A 21309-nucleotide genomic window follows, 5' to 3' on the forward strand; every position below is an offset into this window, starting at 1 on the left:
TATATATATATATATATACACATATATATACATATGGCGACAAGAAGCCATTGCTACACCGACGCACGTGACTGACGGTTTCTGGAAGATACAAAGGTTTTTTCGTCGACAGCATGTTTTATGGAGCACTGGCAGTCTGTCGGCAATTGTAAGCTATGTCGCAGCTCGAGGGTTCTCCACGCAGAAGGCTGATACATTTGTTTTTCAACTGTCGCCTACATTCCGTGAAAGACGGTGGCACCGCCATTGTCTTGCATGACAAAAAGGATTCTCCGACAATGAGCACAACAAACATTAATCACTCGGCTCACACACTTCAGCGTTTCTGAGCTGTAGCGTAAGGACTCCATTCCTTTTGAATGACAAAAAATAAAAGTTGAAAGAAAATGCATGAGAAGGGGAAGAATGGATCTGTCAAGACTAACACATCTCTGAATAGTATTTTCTGCTTTATTAGTCATAGTTAATGGCTTTGAAGGAGCTGTGAGGGATGCAAAAAGGCCTTTATTCCAAATCCATAAGTTGCGGTAAATAGTTTCTGTGATTAAATAATATCATCTGACAATTGAATCGTATACACAGAGGGTGCCCATTTCCTGAGCTTGAATACCCTGTAAGATCCTCAGTGCTAATTTAACTCTGGACCCGGGTCCATTTTTCAGTGAAATTCACACTGAGCATTTTGCAGTGTAGACTGTATTACTATTCTTATGGACTGGAAGGGGAGGTCAGACAAAAGAGAAACATCCACAAAGCATACTGCACAGGTTTAATCCACGGACACCGCCGTCGCCTGAGAACACAATGTGTAATCTTATATCACGTGAGCTCGCTGTATCACCAATGATTAATGCACATATTCCTTTGAATGAGAAAGGCGATATGTTCATGTCAACCAAGCTACCATTAATTTACTTTGGAGAGAGACCTAGGCTATTTTCTTTTGTTGTTTTCTTTATAGTGAAGAGCAATCATATCCATTTTATTGAAAGGTATGTAAGAAACTGCATTATGACTATAGCTGATGAACTGTAGCCTATGGGAACCAGACGAAACTGTAAGCTTGTTTTTGATTTGCTCTGGCAGAGATGACTGGCCCCTGGAAAAAGAATGGCTCTTTTTCAAGAGAATGGATAATAGATCCATTATTTGAGCTATTTTGGGTAAAAAAAATATAATAATAATGTTTGTTCGCCTATAATGCCATGCCCAAAATAGTGACGCCAGGTTGAAAGTGGTTAATAGATGTATGATTGCAGACATGAAAGCATGTCTATAATAATATGCTATCTCCATATTTTAACTTACTTGATCACACTACAGCATCACACGAAAGCGTAAAAAGTAGCAGATGTACACGCTTGACGAGATGCGCATTTCGAGCTTGTAGAACTTTAGAATTTAGATTTGAATATTGAAAAGTAACAGTTTTGGACATAATGAGTTCTCCACCCGACAGAGACGATAATATGTAATATTATAGTGTCTATTTTCTGGACTTCTGGCACGTCGACGTAACTTGTTTGTAATGCAGGTATAACATCTCTGAAAATGTACTCACGTTGAATATCTATGGTGACAGTGGCGTCCTTTCCGTTGGGAGCCGCCTTGTTGGAGGCGCGGCAGGTGATCTGTTGGCCGGACTCGATGTTGGAGGGAGAGAGGTATAGCGTGCTGACGGTGCTCTCTCGTCGGCCGTCCCGCAGCAGTGTCTGAGGAGTCAAGCAGAAAGGAAACACACTAATTATCCCCCCGAAAATATGGATAACAGAATTTAGAAAAGGATACATAAAACAGAGGAACAGCCCAGTGACCCTCTGCCATGCACGGGTCCCTGAAGTAAAAAGCGGGGTGGCTCCAGGGGGGGCTTTAGCCCCCCCTACAAATAATCCCAATTGAGTGACTTCTATGTAAACCAAGATGCATTAGTCCCCTGTTTAAATAGCCAGCACCTCCATAGCACCCCCAGTCACAATTTTCAGTGGTTCCCAGCTTGAGACCCAAAAGAGAGATTAGAGGTTTGCCCGGGACCCAAAATAGTGAAAATAGCTGATTTGTTTTCTAATTTATGGAATATCTTAGATTTTTCTTTCAATTCTTCATGATTTTACTGAAAAATATCAGTAGGCTTCATTGTTACTTCACGTCCTCCGTCTGGGTGAACAGCAGCTGAACATATTCATTATTGATTATAATAAATACATTTATTATGAAAATGTTAACCATAAATAACTTTCCTTAATGCGGGTAAATGTTCATTCAAATATGCTTCATTTGGGACGATGATGGAATGTCATGCCTCTGGTTTTCTACTTCTTCTCCCACCACTGAAGGGTCATGTCATGGTTAATGCAAAACGGCATATAATGCAATATTGACATTACCGGGAGAGTTTGGCCTCTAAATATGCAGGCCCCGCTTCCTCCATTTCCCAACCAAAGAATGACAAAATTAACAAACTGCTGCAAAGTAATGCATTCATAATTAAACGTGTTGGAATCCTCCCTCATTTGTTTCTTCCCCAGTCATGATTAAAGCATGACAGGGGTGGTCCGTCTTGCCCTGTGGATCAAATTAAAAATCTCAGTTGTCATTAAATTGCCATGGCATGCCTTTTAGAGGATAGCGCAGAGATAGAGCACCAGGCATGGGGGGATTCTAGAGCGACGGGGACAAAGTCAAAATCCTCAGTGTTAACATAACCAAATGGATACATTTGGTTACGTTTGTACACTGTCAAGACACTGTGGATTTTACTGTGGAGTGCCTGAGGTGAGAAGAAGCATTGGGGAACATCTTAGGAGCTGCAGAAACAAATATACATTGTTTATGTAACTTTGGACCGTGCACTGAATTAATCAAACAATAAAAAGCCTTCTAAATGTCCAATTTAAACCCATATTTGATGATGCATGCTTGTTAAAATAAAACTGTATTAGATCTGATCATTGTGTTTAACCCATGAGATCTGTCTTATTTGAGCATGCTCTAACATAATTGTTTGTTTTGTACTGTGTGTGTGTGTGTGTGTGTGTGTGTCATGTGTGCACGCACGCACATGTGTATTTGTGTGTGTGTGTGTGTGTGTGTGTGTGTGTGTGTGTGTGTGTGTGTGTGTGTGTGTGAGTGTGTGTGTTTTAATCTTGCATCAGCTCCATTTAATAAAAGATCAACAGTCATCCCAGTACCGATCGGTAGGGCTAACGCACGTCGCTTGCCTTTTCTGAACTATCGACTATAGACACATGCCCTGAAATGCAGGATAAATAAGCTAAATCATATACCCAAATAATATACATAGTGACCAATTGGACTCCTCTGATGACAGTGGAGAAGTTGGGACGGCAGTGACTCAGGAGGATGCAGAGCAGCAGCAAAAGGTTCCCATATCAAGACTACTATGAACCCCAAACTGCTCGCAATGAGCAGCTTGGTGCCTTGCATGGTTGCACCCACCGTTGAATGAATGTGCTTGCGTGCGTGTGTGCAAAACGGGTGAATGTAATGCACATTTGTAATGCGCTTTGGAGAAAGTCGTTATATAAATGCGCCATTTAGAGATGTCCTCAGGACAAAATAGACCAAAAAGCCACACAGTAAAAATCCTCAGTTAATTTAACTCTGAGTGTGCAAGTACTGTATAAGCAAATAGACCCCTTACTGGTTACATCCGTACACTCTTTGAGTTACAAATGGATAAATTAAAAGTGAGGATTTTATTGTGCAACAACAGGGGGGGCTAGTGGGTGGGCGGCAGATATTTTAAGTTTCAGCCTAGAAAATTCTGCCCGGCGTCCCGATGGAATAACAGAGTTACGGAAAGCTTTTTACTTTTTAGGTTATTTATAATGCTGTTAGAGAAACTTGCAATGAACGCAAGAACCGACAAAGCATCAATTCACGGCTATAAAAACCGAGCCAAGCAATCGATAGGCATGAGTGCAAGGGTCAGTCGGTCAGACACATACCGCCATGGCATTGATCTGGAAATCCTAGGAGAAAGCATGCAAGGGAGCAGAGCTAGTAGGAGAAACAGGTCAAGAGTTTCCAGAGATAAGGTCGAAAAGACAAAGTTGATTCCTTTTTTTTCCTTTTCTTTTTTCTCTCTCTCCAAGACCGGGCTTATATTGGAGTGAGTGGAGGAGGAGAGGAGGCTATGCGATTGGGAGGATACGAGGACTTCTTGAAGAGATGAGTTTTTAGCTCATGACTGTCTTTACTCTCCTGCACGGTGAGTGGAAAAGGTCATTCCGCCGCCAGGGAGCGAGGGGAGGTGAAGAAGAATTGAGGTACAGTGATGATTTGAATGGTGCAGGCCGGGTGGGCATGTGGGGAGCAGCAGCTAAGTGGGGAGTGAGACTAGTGAGTGTGTTTGTGTGCACAGCCAAGTCCTGAGTGGTCCATTCTTTTTCCCTGCTCTAGGAAGGTACGTTCTGCCATGGTGGGCTGGTGTGTGTGTGCGGTGCGAGACCACTACATGGACTGATATGGATGGCTACAGAGCTCTGAGGAGCCCAATTCACCGTGGCTGTTTCTACTAAACATGTTTCTAGAAGCCTGTGGGGAGTGGAGGATCAGTGATGGAAGAAGTATACTCACATGTTTAACTTAAGTACAAACAGTGGTGGAAGTACATTTACGTAGTAGTAGTAAATGTATGTAAGTAGTAGTACTGTACTTAATTCTGTACAATTTTGTGATATTTGTAGTTTACTTGAATATTTCCAATTTCCTTACTTCTATACTCCACTGCATCTCCGATCCAAATATTTTACTTTTACTCTACTACATTGGTTCCCAACCTTTTTACACTGAAGTACCACCTCAGAAGATATTTGGCTCTCCAAGTATCCACCATAATAACTGATATTAAAATACAGAAGTGTATACCTGCCCTTTTTGTTCCATTCCTAAGCCAATAATGCTGCTGCTCTGACAAAACTGTTCTATTCTATAAAATAAAACTTCTATTAACGGCTAGGTGTGCTGTCATGCTCATTTCAGCATGGCTGGAGAGCCTATTTCAACCAATTTCTTGGTCAGAAGAACTACCTGTAGTAATATAAATATTTCATTCAATTTTTGTCTTTTTTCTCCTTTTTGGGAGACTCCTCTGTGTACCACCAGAGGGGGGCTCAAGTACCACTAGTGGTACTAGTACCAGTGGTTGGGAACCCCTGCTCTACTACATTCATTTGAAAACTTTGAAAATAGCCAATCTACAAGCTCCCTTTGCATCACATCTATTTTCAAAAGATGTTTATACATTTGGAAACTGGAAATGGGACATTTGGAATTCCGGAGTTTTACTTGTAACAGAGTACTTCTATATTGCAGCATTGATACTTTTACTTAAGTAAAGAAATGTGAGTACTTTTTCCACCCCTGAGTAAAAGTATCAATACTGCAATGTAGACATAGGCCTGCTCTGTTACAAGTAGAAGTCTCACATTCAAAATGTACAAACTTATCGGCATCGAAATACATGTGTATGTGTCCTATTTCACAAGGTCAAAATGAAAAAATATTTTCAAAATAGCCAATCTACTGTACAAGCTCACAATGCGTCGCATCACATCACTGAAGTACGGCACCTGAGTATGCTGTACTTAGTTCCTTTACACCACTGGGGAGGATAGTATACTGTACTTAGTTCCTTTACACCACTGGGGGGGATAGTATACTGTACTTAGTTCCTTTACACCACTGGGGGGGATAGTATACTGTACTTAGTTCCTTTACACCACTGGGGAGGATAGTATACTGTACTTAGTTCCTTTACACCACTGGGGGGATAGTATACTGTACTTAGTTCCTTTACACCACTGGGGGGATAGTATACTGTACTTAGTTCCTTTACACCACTGGGGGGGATAGTATACTGTACTTAGTTCCTTTACACCACTGGGGGGGATAGTATACTGTACTTAGTTCCTTTACACCACTGGGGAGGATAGTATACTGTACTTAGTTCCTTTACACCACTGGGGGGGATAGTATACTGTACTTAGTTCCTTTACACCACTGGGGAGGATAGTATACTGTACTTAGTTCCTTTACACCACTGGGGGGGATAGTATACTGTACTTAGTTCCTTTACACCACTGAGGAGGATAGTATACTGTACTTAGTTCCTTTACACCACTGAGGAGGATAGTATACTGTACCTAGTTCCTTTACACCACTGAGGAGGATAGTATACTGTACTTAGTTCCTTTACACCACTGAGGAGGATAGTATACTGTACTTAGTTCCTTTACACCACTGAGGAGGATAGTATACTGTACCTAGTTCCTTTACACCACTGAGGAGGATAGTATACTGTACCTAGTTCCTTTACACCACTGAGGAGGATAGTATACTGTACTTAGTTCCTTTACACCACTGGGGGGGATAGTATACTGTACTTAGTTCCTTTACACCACTGAGGAGGATAGTATACTGTACTTAGTTCCTTTACACCACTGGGGGGGATAGTATACTGTACTTAGTTCCTTTACACCACTGAGGAGGATAGTATACTGTACTTAGTTCCTTTACACCACTGAGGAGGATAGTATACTGTACCTAGTTCCTTTACACCACTGAGGAGGATAGTATACTGTACCTAGTTCCTTTACACCACTGGGGGGGATAGTATACTGTACTTAGTTCCTTTACACCACTGAGGAGGATAGTATACTGTACTTAGTTCCTTTACACCACTGAGGAGGATAGTATACTGTACCTAGTTCCTTTACACCACTGAGGAGGATAGTATACTGTACTTAGTTCCTTTACACCACTGAGGAGGATAGTATACTGTACCTAGTTCCTTTACACCACTGGGGGGATAGTATACTGTACTTACTGTAGTTCCTTTACACCACTGGGGGGGATAGTATACTGTACTTAGTTCCTTTACACCACTGAGGAGGATAGTATACTGTACTTAGTTCCTTTACACCACTGGGGGGGATAGTATACTGTACCTAGTTCCTTTACACCACTGAGGAGGATAGTATACTGTACTTAGTTCCTTTACACCACTGAGGAGGATAGTATACTGTACTTAGTTCCTTTACACCACTGAGGAGGATAGTATACTGTACCTAGTTCCTTTACACCACTGAGGAGGATAGTATACTGTACTTAGTTCCTTTACACCACTGAGGAGGATAGTATACTGTACCTAGTTCCTTTACACCACTGGGGGGATAGTATACTGTACTTAGTTCCTTTACACCACTGAGGAGGATAGTATACTGTACTTAGTTCCTTTACACCACTGAGGGGGATAGTATACTGTACCTAGTTCCTTTACACCACTGAGGAGGATAGTATACTGTACTTAGTTCCTTTACACCACTGAGGAGGATAGTATACTGTACTTAGTTCCTTTACACCACTGGGGGGGATAGTATACTGTACTTAGTTCCTTTACACCACTGAGGGGGATAGTATACTGTACCTAGTTCCTTTACACCACTGAGGAGGATAGTATACTGTACTTAGTTCCTTTACACCACTGGGGGGGATAGTATACTGTACTTAGTTCCTTTACACCACTGGGGGGATAGTATACTGTACTTAGTTCCTTTACACCACTGGGGGGATAGTATACTGTACTTAGTTCCTTTACACCACTGGGGGGATAGTATACTGTACTTAGTTCCTTTACACCACTGGGAGGATAGTATACTGTACTTAGTTCCTTTACACCACTGGGGGGATAGTATACTGTACTTAGTTCCTTTACACCACTGAGGGGATAGTATACTGTACTAGTTCCTTTACACCACTGAGGGGGATAGTATACTGTACTTAGTTCCTTTACACCACTGAGGGGATAGTATACTGTACTTAGTTCCTTTACACCACTGGGGAGGATAGTATACTGTACTTAGTTCCTTTACACCACTGAGGGGGATAGTATACTGTACTTAGTTCCTTTACACCACTGAGGGGATAGTATACTGTACTTAGTTCCTTTACACCACTGAGGGGGATAGTATACTGTACTTAGTTCCTTTACACCACTGGGGGGATAGTATACTGTACTTAGTTCCTTTACACCACTGAGGGGGATAGTATACTGTACCTAGTTCCTTTACACCACTGGGGGGATAGTATACTGTACCTAGTTCCTTTACACCACTGGGAGGATAGTATACTGTACTTAGTTCCTTTACACCACTGGGGGGGATAGTATACTGTACCTAGTTCCTTTACACCACTGAGGGGGATAGTATACTGTACTTAGTTCCTTTACACCACTGAGGGGATAGTATACTGTACTTAGTTCCTTTACACCACTGGGGAGGATAGTATACTGTACTTAGTTCCTTTACACCACTGGGAGGATAGTATACTGTACTTAGTTCCTTTACACCACTGGGGGGGATAGTATACTGTACTTAGTTCCTTTACACCACTGAGGGGGATAGTATACTGTACTTAGTTCCTTTACACCACTGAGGGGGATAGTATACTGTACTTAGTTCCTTTACACCACTGAGGGGGATAGTATACTGTACTTAGTTCCTTTACACCACTGGGGAGGATAGTATACTGTACTTAGTTCCTTTACACCACTGAGGGGGATAGTATACTGTACTTAGTTCCTTTACACCACTGGGGAGGATAGTATACTGTACTTAGTTCCTTTACACCACTGAGGGGGATAGTATACTGTACCTAGTTCCTTTACACCACTGGGGGGATAGTATACTGTACCTAGTTCCTTTACACCACTGAGGGGGATAGTATACTGTACCTAGTTCCTTTACACCACTGGGGGGATAGTATACTGTACCTAGTTCCTTTACACCACTGGGGAGGATAGTATACTGTACTTAGTTCCTTTACACCACTGGGGGGGATAGTATACTGTACCTAGTTCCTTTACACCACTGAGGGGGATAGTATACTGTACTTAGTTCCTTTACACCACTGAGGGGGATAGTATACTGTACTTAGTTCCTTTACACCACTGGGGAGGATAGTATACTGTACTTAGTTCCTTTACACCACTGGGGGATAGTATACTGTACTTAGTTCCTTTACACCACTGGGGGGATAGTATACTGTACTTAGTTCCTTTACACCACTGGGGGGATAGTATACTGTACTTAGTTCCTTTACACCACTGGGGGGATAGTATACTGTACTTAGTTCCTTTACACCACTGGGGGGATAGTATACTGTACTTAGTTCCTTTACACCACTGGGGGGATAGTATACTGTACCTAGTTCCTTTACACCACTGGGGGGATAGTATACTGTACCTAGTTCCTTTACACCACTGGGGGGATAGTATACTGTACTTAGTTCCTTTACACCACTGGGGGGATAGTATACTGTACCTAGTTCCTTTACACCACTGGGGGGATAGTATACTGTACTTAGTTCCTTTACACCACTGGGGGGGATAGTATACTGTACCTAGTTCCTTTACACCACTGGGGGGATAGTATACTGTACCTAGTTCCTTTACACCACTGGGGGGGATAGTATACTGTACTTAGTTCCTTTACACCACTGGGGGGGATAGTATACTGTACCTAGTTCCTTTACACCACTGGGGGGGATAGTATACTGTACCTAGTTCCTTTACACCACTGGGGGGGATAGTATACTGTACCTAGTTCCTTTACACCACTGGGGGGATAGTATACTGTACTTAGTTCCTTTACACCACTGGGGGGGATAGTATACTGTACTTAGTTCCTTTACACCACTGGGGAGGATAGTATACTGTACTTAGTTCCTTTACACCACTGGGGAGGATAGTATACTGTACTTAGTTCCTTTACACCACTGGGGGGGATAGTATACTGTACTTAGTTCCTTTACACCACTGGGGAGGATAGTATACTGTACTTAGTTCCTTTACACCACTGGGGAGGATAGTATACTGTACTTAGTTCCTTTACACCACTGGGGGGGATAGTATACTGTACTTAGTTCCTTTACACCACTGGGGGGGATAGTATACTGTACTTAGTTCCTTTACACCACTGGGGAGGATAGTATACTGTACTTAGTTCCTTTACACCACTGGGGGGATAGTATACTGTACTTAGTTCCTTTTCACCACTGGGGGGGATAGTATACTGTACTTAGTTCCTTTACACCACTGGGGAGGATAGTATACTGTACTTAGTTCCTTTACACCACTGGGGGGATAGTATACTGTACTTAGTTCCTTTTCACCACTGGGGGGATAGTATACTGTACTTAGCTCCTTTACACCACTGGGGGGGATAGTATACTGTACTTAGTTCCTTTACACCACTGGGGGGGATAGTATACTGTACTTAGTTCCTTTACACCACTGGGGGGATAGTATACTGTACTTAGTTCCTTTACACCACTGGGGGATAGTATACTGTACTTAGTTCCTTTACACCACTGAGGGGGATAGTATACTGTACTTAGTTCCTTTACACCACTGGGGGGGATAGTATACTGTACTTAGTTCCTTTTCACCACTGGGGGGGATAGTATACTGTACTTAGTTCCTTTACACCACTGGGGGGGATAGTATACTGTACTTAGTTCCTTTACACCACTGGGGGGATAGTATACTGTACTTAGTTCCTTTTCACCACTGGGGGGATAGTATACTGTACTAGTTCCTTTACACCACTGGGGGGATAGTATACTGTACTTAGTTCCTTTACACCACTGGGGAGGATAGTATACTGTACTTAGTTCCTTTACACCACTGGGGGGGATAGTATACTGTACCTAGTTCCTTTACACCACTGGGGGGGATAGTATACTGTACTTAGTTCCTTTACACCACTGGGGGGGATAGTATACTGTACCTAGTTCCTTTACACCACTGGGGGGGATAGTATACTGTACTTAGTTCCTTTACACCACTGGGGGGGATAGTATACTGTACTTAGTTCCTTTACACCACTGGGGGGATAGTATACTGTACTTAGTTCCTTTACACCACTGGGGGGATAGTATACTGTACTTAGTTCCTTTACACCACTGGGGGGATAGTATACTGTACCTAGTTCCTTTACACCACTGGGGAGGATAGTATACTGTACTTAGTTCCTTTACACCACTGGGGAGGATAGTATACTGTACTTAGTTCCTTTACACCACTGGGGGGATAGTATACTGTACCTAGTTCCTTTACACCACTGGGGAGGATAGTATACTGTACTTAGTTCCTTTACACCACTGGGGGGGATAGTATACTGTACTTAGTTCCTTTACACCACTGGGGGGATAGTATACTGTACTTAGTTCCTTTACACCACTGAGGAGGATAGTATACTGTACTTAGTTCCTTTACACCACTGGGGGGGATAGTATACTGTACTTAGTTCCTTTACACCACTGGGGGGGATAGTATACTGTACTTAGTTCCTTTACACCACTGAGGGGATAGTATACTGTACTGTACTTAGTTCCTTTACACCACTGGGGGGGATAGTATACTGTACCTAGTTCCTTTACACCACTGGGGGGATAGTATACTGTACTTAGTTCCTTTACACCACTGAGGGGGATAGTATACTGTACTGTACTTAGTTCCTTTACACCACTGGGGGGATAGTATACTGTACCTAGTTCCTTTACACCACTGGGGGGGATAGTATACTGTACTTAGTTCCTTTACACCACTGGGGGGATAGTATACTGTACTTAGTTCCTTTACACCACTGGGGGGGATAGTATACTGTACTTAGTTCCTTTACACCACTGGGGGGATAGTATACTGTACTTAGTTCCTTTACACCACTGGGGGGGATAGTATACTGTACTTAGTTCCTTTACACCACTGGGGGGATAGTATACTGTACTTAGTTCCTTTACACCACTGGGGGGATAGTATACTGTACTTAGTTCCTTTACACCACTGGGGGGGATAGTATACTGTACTTAGTTCCTTTACACCACTGGGGGGGATAGTATACTGTACTTAGTTCCTTTACACCACTGGGGGGGATAGTATACTGTACTTAGTTCCTTTACACCACTGGGGGGATAGTATACTGTACTTAGTTCCTTTACACCACTGGGGGGATAGTATACTGTACCTAGTTCCATTACACCACTGGGGGGGATAGTATACTGTACCTAGTTCCTTTACACCACTGGGGGGATAGTATACTGTACTTAGTTCCTTTACACCACTGGGGGGATAGTATACTGTACTTAGTTCCTTTACACCACTGGGGGGATAGTATACTGTACCTAGTTCCTTTACACCACTGGGGGGATAGTATACTGTACTTAGTTCCTTTACACCACTGGGGGGGATATTATACTTGTACCTAGTTCCTTTACACCACTGGGGGGGATAGTATACTGTACTTAGTTCCTTTACACCACTGGGGGGATAGTATACTGTACTTAGTTCCTTTACACCACTGGGGGGATAGTATACTGTACTTAGTTCCTTTACACCACTGGGGGGGATAGTATGCTGTACTTAGTTCCTTTACACCACTGGGGGGGATAGTATACTGTACTTAGTTCCTTTACACCACTGGGGGGATAGTATACTGTACTTAGTTCCTTTACACCACTGGGAGGATAGTATACTGTACTTAGTTCCTTTACACCACTGGGGGGGATAGTATACTGTACTTAGTTCCTTTTCACCACTGGGGGGATAGTATACTGTACTTAGTTCCTTTACACCACTGGGGAGGATAGTATACTGTACTTAGTTCCTTTACACCACTGGGGGGGATAGTATACTGTACTTAGTTCCTTTTCACCACTGGGGGGATAGTATACTGTACTTAGCTCCTTTACACCACTGGGGGGATAGTATACTGTACTGTACTTAGTTCCTTTACACCACTGGGGGGATAGTATACTGTACTTAGTTCCTTTACACCACTGGGGGGATAGTATACTGTACTTAGTTCCTTTACACCACTGAGGGGGATAGTATACTGTACTTAGTTCCTTTACACCACTGGGGGGGATAGTATACTGTACTTAGTTCCTTTTCACCACTGGGGGGGATAGTATACTGTACTTAGTTCCTTTACACCACTGGGGGGATAGTATACTGTACTTAGTTCCTTTTCACCACTGGGGGGATAGTATACTGTACTTAGTTCCTTTACACCACTGGGGGGGATAGTATACTGTACTTAGTTCCTTTTCACCACTGGGGGGGATAGTATACTGTACTTAGTTCCTTTACACCACTGGGGGGGATAGTATACTGTACTTAGTTCCTTTACACCACTGGGGGGGATAGTATACTGTACTTAGTTCCTTTTCACCACTGGGGGGATAGTATACTGTACCTAGTTCCTTTACACCACTGGGGGGGATAGTATACTGTACTTAGTTCCTTTACACCACTGGGGGGGATAGTATACTGTACCTAGTTCCTTTACACCACTGGGGGGGATAGTATACTGTACTTAGTTCCTTTACACCACTGGGGGGATAGTATACTGTACTTAGTTCCTTTACACCACTGGGGGGATAGTATACTGTACCTAGTTCCTTTACACCACTGGGGGGGATAGTATACTGTACTTAGTTCCTTTACACCACTGGGGGGATAGTATACTGTACTTAGTTCCTTTACACCACTGGGGAGGATAGTATACTGTACTTAGTTCCTTTACACCACTGGGGGGGATAGTATACTGTACCTAGTTCCTTTACACCACTGGGGGGGATAGTATACTGTACCTAGTTCCTTTACACCACTGGGGGGGATAGTATACTGTACTTAGTTCCTTTACACCACTGGGGGGGATAGTATACTGTACTTAGTTCCTTTACACCACTGGGGGGGATAGTATACTGTACCTAGTTCCTTTACACCACTGGGGGGGATAGTATACTGTACTTAGTTCCTTTACACCACTGGGGGGGATAGTATACTGTACCTAGTTCCTTTACACCACTGGGGGGGATAGTATACTGTACTTAGTTCCTTTACACCACTGGGGGGGATAGTATACTGTACTTAGTTCCTTTACACCACTGGGGGGATAGTATACTGTACCTAGTTCCTTTACACCACTGGGGGGGATAGTATACTGTACTTAGTTCCTTTACACCACTGGGGGGGATAGTATACTGTACCTAGTTCCTTTACACCACTGGGGGGGATAGTATACTGTACCTAGTTCCTTTACACCACTGGGGGGGATAGTATACTGTACCTAGTTCCTTTACACCACTGGGGGGGATAGTATACTGTACTTAGTTCCTTTACACCACTGGGGGGATAGTATACTGTACTTAGTTCCTTTACACCACTGGGGAGGATAGTATACTGTACTTAGTTCCTTTACACCACTGGGGAGGATAGTATACTGTACTTAGTTCCTTTACACCACTGGGGGGGATAGTATACTGTACTTAGTTCCTTTACACCACTGGGGAGGATAGTATACTGTACTTAGTTCCTTTACACCACTGGGGAGGATAGTATACTGTACTTAGTTCCTTTACACCACTGGGGGGGATAGTATACTGTACTTAGTTCCTTTACACCACTGGGGGGGATAGTATACTGTACTTAGTTCCTTTACACCACTGGGGAGGATAGTATACTGTACTTAGTTCCTTTACACCACTGGGGGGGATAGTATACTGTACTTAGTTCCTTTTCACCACTGGGGGGGATAGTATACTGTACTTAGTTCCTTTACACCACTGGGGAGGATAGTATACTGTACTTAGTTCCTTTACACCACTGGGGGGGATAGTATACTGTACTTAGTTCCTTTTCACCACTGGGGGGGATAGTATACTGTACTTAGCTCCTTTACACCACTGGGGGGGATAGTATACTGTACTGTACTTAGTTCCTTTACACCACTGGGGGGGATAGTATACTGTACTTAGTTCCTTTACACCACTGGGGGGATAGTATACTGTACTTAGTTCCTTTACACCACTGGGGGGATAGTATACTGTACTTAGTTCCTTTACACCACTGAGGGGGATAGTATACTGTACTTAGTTCCTTTACACCACTGGGGGGGATAGTATACTGTACTTAGTTCCTTTTCACCACTGGGGGGGATAGTATACTGTACTTAGTTCCTTTACACCACTGGGGGGGATAGTATACTGTACTTAGTTCCTTTACACCACTGGGGGGGATAGTATACTGTACTTAGTTCCTTTTCACCACTGGGGGGGATAGTATACTGTACCTAGTTCCTTTACACCACTGGGGGGGATAGTATACTGTACTTAGTTCCTTTACACCACTGGGGGGGATAGTATACTGTACCTAGTTCCTTTACACCACTGGGGGGATAGTATACTGTACTTAGTTCCTTTACACCACTGGGGGGATAGTATACTGTACTTAGTTCCTTTACACCACTGGGGGGGATAGTATACTGTACTTAGTTCCTTTACACCACTGGGGGGATAGTATACTGTACCTAGTTCCTTTACACCACTGGGGAGGATAGTATACTGTACTTAGTTCCTTTACACCACTGGGGAGGATAGTATACTGTACTTAGTTCCTTTACACCACTGGGGGGATAGTATACTGTACTTAGTTCCTTTACACCACTGGGGGGGATAGTATACTGTACTTAGTTCCTTTACACCACTGGGGGGGATAGTATACTGTACTTAGTTCCTTTACACCACTGAGGAGGATAGTATACTGTACTTAGTTCCTTTACACCACTGGGGGGGATAGTATACTGTACTTAGTTCCTTTACACCACTGGGGGGGATAGTATACTGTACTTAGTTCCTTTACACCACTGAGGGGGATAGTATACTGTACTGTACTTAGTTCCTTTACACCACTGGGGGGGATAGTATACTGTACCTAGTTCCTTTACACCACTGGGGGGGATAGTATACTGTACCTAGTTCCTTTACACCACTGGGGGGGATAGTATACTGTACCTAGTTCCTTTACACCACTGGGGGGGATAGTATACTGTACTTAGTTCCTTTACACCACTGGGGGGGATAGTATACTGTACTTAGTTCCTTTACACCACTGGGGGGGATAGTATACTGTACTTAGTTCCTTTACACCACTGGGGGGGATAGTATACTGTACTTAGTTCCTTTACACCACTGAGGGGGATAGTATACTGTACTGTACTTAGTTCCTTTACACCACTGGGGGGATAGTATACTGTACCTAGTTCCTTTACACCACTGGGGGGGATAGTATACTGTACTTAGTTCCTTTACACCACTGGGGGGGATAGTATACTGTACTTAGTTCCTTTACACCACTGGGGGGGATAGTATACTGTACTTAGTTCCTTTACACCACTGGGGGGGATAGTATGCTGTACTTAGTTCCTTTACACCACTGGGGGGGATAGTATACTGTACTTAGTTCCTTTACACCACTGGGGGGGATAGTATACTGTACTTAGTTCCTTTACACCACTGGGGAGGATAGTATACTGTACTTAGTTCCTTTACACCACTGGGGGGGATAGTATACTGTACTTAGTTCCTTTACACCACTGGGGGGGATAGTATACTGTACTTAGTTCCTTTACACCACTGGGGAGGATAGTATACTGTACTTAGTTCCTTTACACCACTGGGGGGGATAGTATACTGTACTTAGTTCCTTTTCACCACTGGGGGGGATAGTATACTGTACTTAGTTCCTTTACACCACTGGGGGGATAGTATACTGTACTTAGTTCCTTTACACCACTGGGGAGGATAGTATACTGTACTTAGTTCCTTTACACCACTGGGGGGGATAGTATACTGTACCTAGTTCCTTTACACCACTGGGGGGGATAGTATACTGTACCTAGTTCCTTTACACCACTGGGGGGGGTAGTATACTGTACTTAGTTCCTTTACACCACTGGGGGGGATAGTATACTGTACTTAGTTCCTTTACACCACTGGGGGGGATAGTATACTGTACTTAGTTCCTTTACACCACTGGGGGGGATAGTATGCTGTACTTAGTTCCTTTACACCACTGGGGGGGATAATATACTGTACTTAGTTCCTTTACACCACTGGGGGGGATAGTATACTGTACTTAGTTCCTTTACACCACTGGGGAGGATAGTATACTGTACACTGTAGTATAGTATACTGTATACTGTTTAAATTCAAAAAATGCATACAAGACATTCCGTCTTCTTTTCACAATTTCTTCCGTGTTACTTCTGACATTCACTCCTACCCCACAAGGCAAAGAGATCATTTTGAATTACCCTATTGTCGCACATCCAAACATCAATCTTTCATCAAATTTAGAGGCCCTCATCTATGGAACTCCCTAGATGATTCACTTAAATCCTCATTATCCTTGCCAATATTCAAAAAACATCTAAAGAAATTTCTTATTTTTTCCTCTCTGTAGATTACATGTTTTACTTTGATGCGTTATATTTTCTTTTGTGTGTTTGTTGTTGTATTGTTTATTTCTTATAACTCTGTCTGTGTTTTTATTTCTTTACTGCACAGCTGCCCCCCTTTGCCAATTTATGTACTGTTCTTTATGAACTTTTAATCTTTTAAACCAATGACCTCTTCCTTCAGGAAAGGATTCCATATAAGCCTTCTGGCTTCTTCCTTTCCTTGCATTGTATTTTTGTTTCTTTGATATGTTATTGTCTATTTTTTGTACCACATGCTAAATAAATAAACCTAAACCTAAACTTAGTTCCTTTACACCACTGGGGGGGATAGTATACTGTACTTAGTTCCTTTACACCACTGGGGGGGATAGTATACTGTACTTAGTTCCTTTACACCACTGGGGAGGATAGTATACTGTACTTAGTTCCTTTACACCACTGGGGGGGATAGTATACTGTACTTAGTTCCTTTTCACCACTGGGGGGGATAGTATACTGTACTTAGTTCCTTTACACCACTGGGGAGGATAGTATACTGTACTTAGTTCCTTTACACCACTGGGGGGGATAGTATACTGTACTTAGTTCCTTTTCACCACTGGGGGGGGATAGTATACTGTACTTAGCTCCTTTACACCACTGGGGGGGATAGTATACTGTACTGTACTTAGTTCCTTTACACCACTGGGGGGGATAGTATACTGTACTTAGTTCCTTTACACCACTGGGGGGATAGTATACTGTACTTAGTTCCTTTACACCACTGAGGGGGATAGTATACTGTACTTAGTTCCTTTACACCACTGGGGGGGATAGTATACTGTACTTAGTTCCTTTTCACCACTGGGGGGGATAGTATACTGTACCTAGTTCCTTTACACCACTGGGGGGGATAGTATACTGTACTTAGTTCCTTTTCACCACTGAGGGGGATAGTATACTGTACTTAGTTCCTTTACACCACTGGGGGGGATAGTATACTGTACTTAGTTCCTTTACACCACTGGGGGGGATAGTATACTGTACTTAGTTCCTTTTCACCACTGGGGGGGATAGTATACTGTACTTAGTTCCTTTACACCACTGGGGGGGATAGTATACTGTACTTAGTTCCTTTTCACCACTGGGGGGGATAGTATACTGTACTTAGTTCCTTTACACCACTGGGGGGGATAGTATACTGTACTTAGTTCCTTTACACCACTGGGGGGGATAGTATACTGTACTTAGTTCCTTTTCACCACTGGGGGGGATAGTATACTGTACCTAGTTCCTTTACACCACTGGGGGGGATAGTATACTGTACTTAGTTCCTTTACACCACTGGGGGGGATAGTATACTGTACCTAGTTCCTTTACACCACTGGGGGGATAGTATACTGTACTTAGTTCCTTTACACCACTGGGGGGATAGTATACTGTACTTAGTTCCTTTACACCACTGGGGGGGATAGTATACTGTACTTAGTTCCTTTACACCACTGGGGGGATAGTATACTGTACCTAGTTCCTTTACACCACTGGGGAGGATAGTATACTGTACTTAGTTCCTTTACACCACTGGGGAGGATAGTATACTGTACTTAGTTCCTTTACACCACTGGGGGGATAGTATACTGTACCTAGTTCCTTTACACCACTGGGGAGGATAGTATACTGTACTTAGTTCCTTTACACCACTGGGGGGGATAGTATACTGTACTTAGTTCCTTTACACCACTGGGGGGGATAGTATACTGTACTTAGTTCCTTTACACCACTGAGGAGGATAGTATACTGTACCTAGTTCCTTTACACCACTGGGGGGGATAGTATACTGTACTTAGTTCCTTTACACCACTGGGGGGGATAGTATACTGTACTTAGTTCCTTTACACCACTGGGGGGGATAGTATACTGTACCTAGTTCCTTTACACCACTGGGGGGGATAGTATACTGTACTTAGTTCCTTTACACCACTGGGGGGGATAGTATACTGTACCTAGTTCCTTTACACCACTGGGGGGGATAGTATACTGTACCTAGTTCCTTTACACCACTGGGGGGGATAGTATACTGTACTTAGTTCCTTTACACCACTGAGGGGGATAGTATACTGTACTGTACTTAGTTCCTTTACACCACTGGGGGGATAGTATACTGTACCTAGTTCCTTTACACCACTGGGGGGGATAGTATACTGTACTTAGTTCCTTTACACCACTGGGGGGATAGTATACTGTACTTAGTTCCTTTACACCACTGGGGGGGATAGTATACTGTACTTAGTTCCTTTACACCACTGGGGGGGATAGTATACTGTACTTAGTTCCTTTACACCACTGGGGGGGATAGTATACTGTACTTAGTTCCTTTACACCACTGGGGGGGATAGTATACTGTACTTAGTTCCTTTACACCACTGGGGGGGATAGTATACTGTACTTAGTTCCTTTACACCACTGGGGGGGATAGTATACTGTACTTAGTTCCTTTACACCACTGGGGGGGATAGTATACTGTACTTAGTTCCTTTACACCACTGGGGGGGATAGTATACTGTACTTAGTTCCTTTACACCACTGGGGGGGATAGTATACTGTACTTAGTTCCTTTACACCACTGGGGGGGATAGTATACTGTACTTAGTTCCTTTACACCACTGGGGGGGATAGTATACTGTACTTAGTTCCTTTACACCACTGAGGGGGATAGTATACTGTACTTAGTTCCTTTACACCACTGGGGGGGATAGTATACTGTACTTAGTTCCTTTACACCACTGGGGGGGATAGTATACTGTACTTAGTTCCTTTACACCACTGGGGGGGATAGTATACTGTACTTAGTTCCTTTACACCACTGGGGGGATAGTATACTGTACTTAGTTCCTTTACACCACTGGGGGGATAGTATACTGTACTTAGTTCCTTTACACCACTGGGGGGGATAGTATACTGTACCTAGTTCCTTTACACCACTGGGGAGGATAGTATACTGTACTTAGTTCCTTTACACCACTGGGGGGGATAGTATACTGTACCTAGTTCCTTTACACCACTGGGGGGGATAGTATACTGTACTTAGTTCCTTTACACCACTGGGGGGATAGTATACTGTACCTAGTTCCTTTACACCACTGAGGGGGATAGTATACTGTACTTAGTTCCTTTACACCACTGGGGAGGATAGTATACTGTACTTAGTTCCTTTACACCACTGGGGGGGATAGTATACTGTACTTAGTTCCTTTACACCACTGGGGGGGATAGTATACTGTACTTAGTTCCTTTACACCACTGGGGGGGATAGTATACTGTACTTAGTTCCTTTACACCACTGGGGGGGATAGTATACTGTACTTAGTTCCTTTACACCACTGGGGGGATAGTATACTGTACTTAGTTCCTTTACACCACTGGGGGGGATAGTATACTGTACTTAGTTCCTTTACACCACTGGGGGGGATAGTATACTGTACTTAGTTCCTTTACACCACTGGGGGGGATAGTATACTGTACTTAGTTCCTTTACACCACTGGGGGGGATAGTATACTGTACTTAGTTCCTTTACACCACTGGGGGGGATAGTATACTGTACCTAGTTCCTTTACACCACTGGGGAGGATAGTATACTGTACTTAGTTCCTTTACACCACTGGGGGGGATAGTATACTGTACCTAGTTCCTTTACACCACTGGGGGGGATAGTATACTGTACTTAGTTCCTTTACACCACTGGGGGGATAGTATACTGTACCTAGTTCCTTTACACCACTGAGGGGGATAGTATACTGTACTTAGTTCCTTTACACCACTGGGGAGGATAGTATACTGTACTTAGTTCCTTTACACCACTGGGGGGGATAGTATACTGTACTTAGTTCCTTTACACCACTGGGGGGGATAGTATACTGTACTTAGTTCCTTTACACCACTGGGGGGGATAGTATACTGTACTTAGTTCCTTTACACCACTGGGGGGGATAGTATACTGTACTTAGT

At 43.2% G+C, this 21309-nt stretch overlaps 1 protein-coding gene across 1 annotated transcript in view; it reads right to left on the bottom strand.

Moving 5' to 3' along the window:
• LOC310861486 (kin of IRRE-like protein 3) overlaps positions 1 to 21309 on the bottom strand; it is a 269242-nt gene that overhangs the window by 69901 nt on the left and 178032 nt on the right. Inside the window, exon 5 of the mRNA XM_083768947.1 lies at positions 1562 to 1712. Within this exon, the coding sequence (XP_083625073.1) occupies positions 1562 to 1712 (151 nt within the window). The remainder of the gene's footprint in view (positions 1 to 1561; positions 1713 to 21309) is intronic.

Source organism: Protomyctophum parallelum (genome assembly GCF_964188405.1).
Source record: "Protomyctophum parallelum genome assembly, chromosome: 1".
Classification (NCBI taxonomy): domain Eukaryota; kingdom Metazoa; phylum Chordata; class Actinopteri; order Myctophiformes; family Myctophidae; genus Protomyctophum; species Protomyctophum parallelum.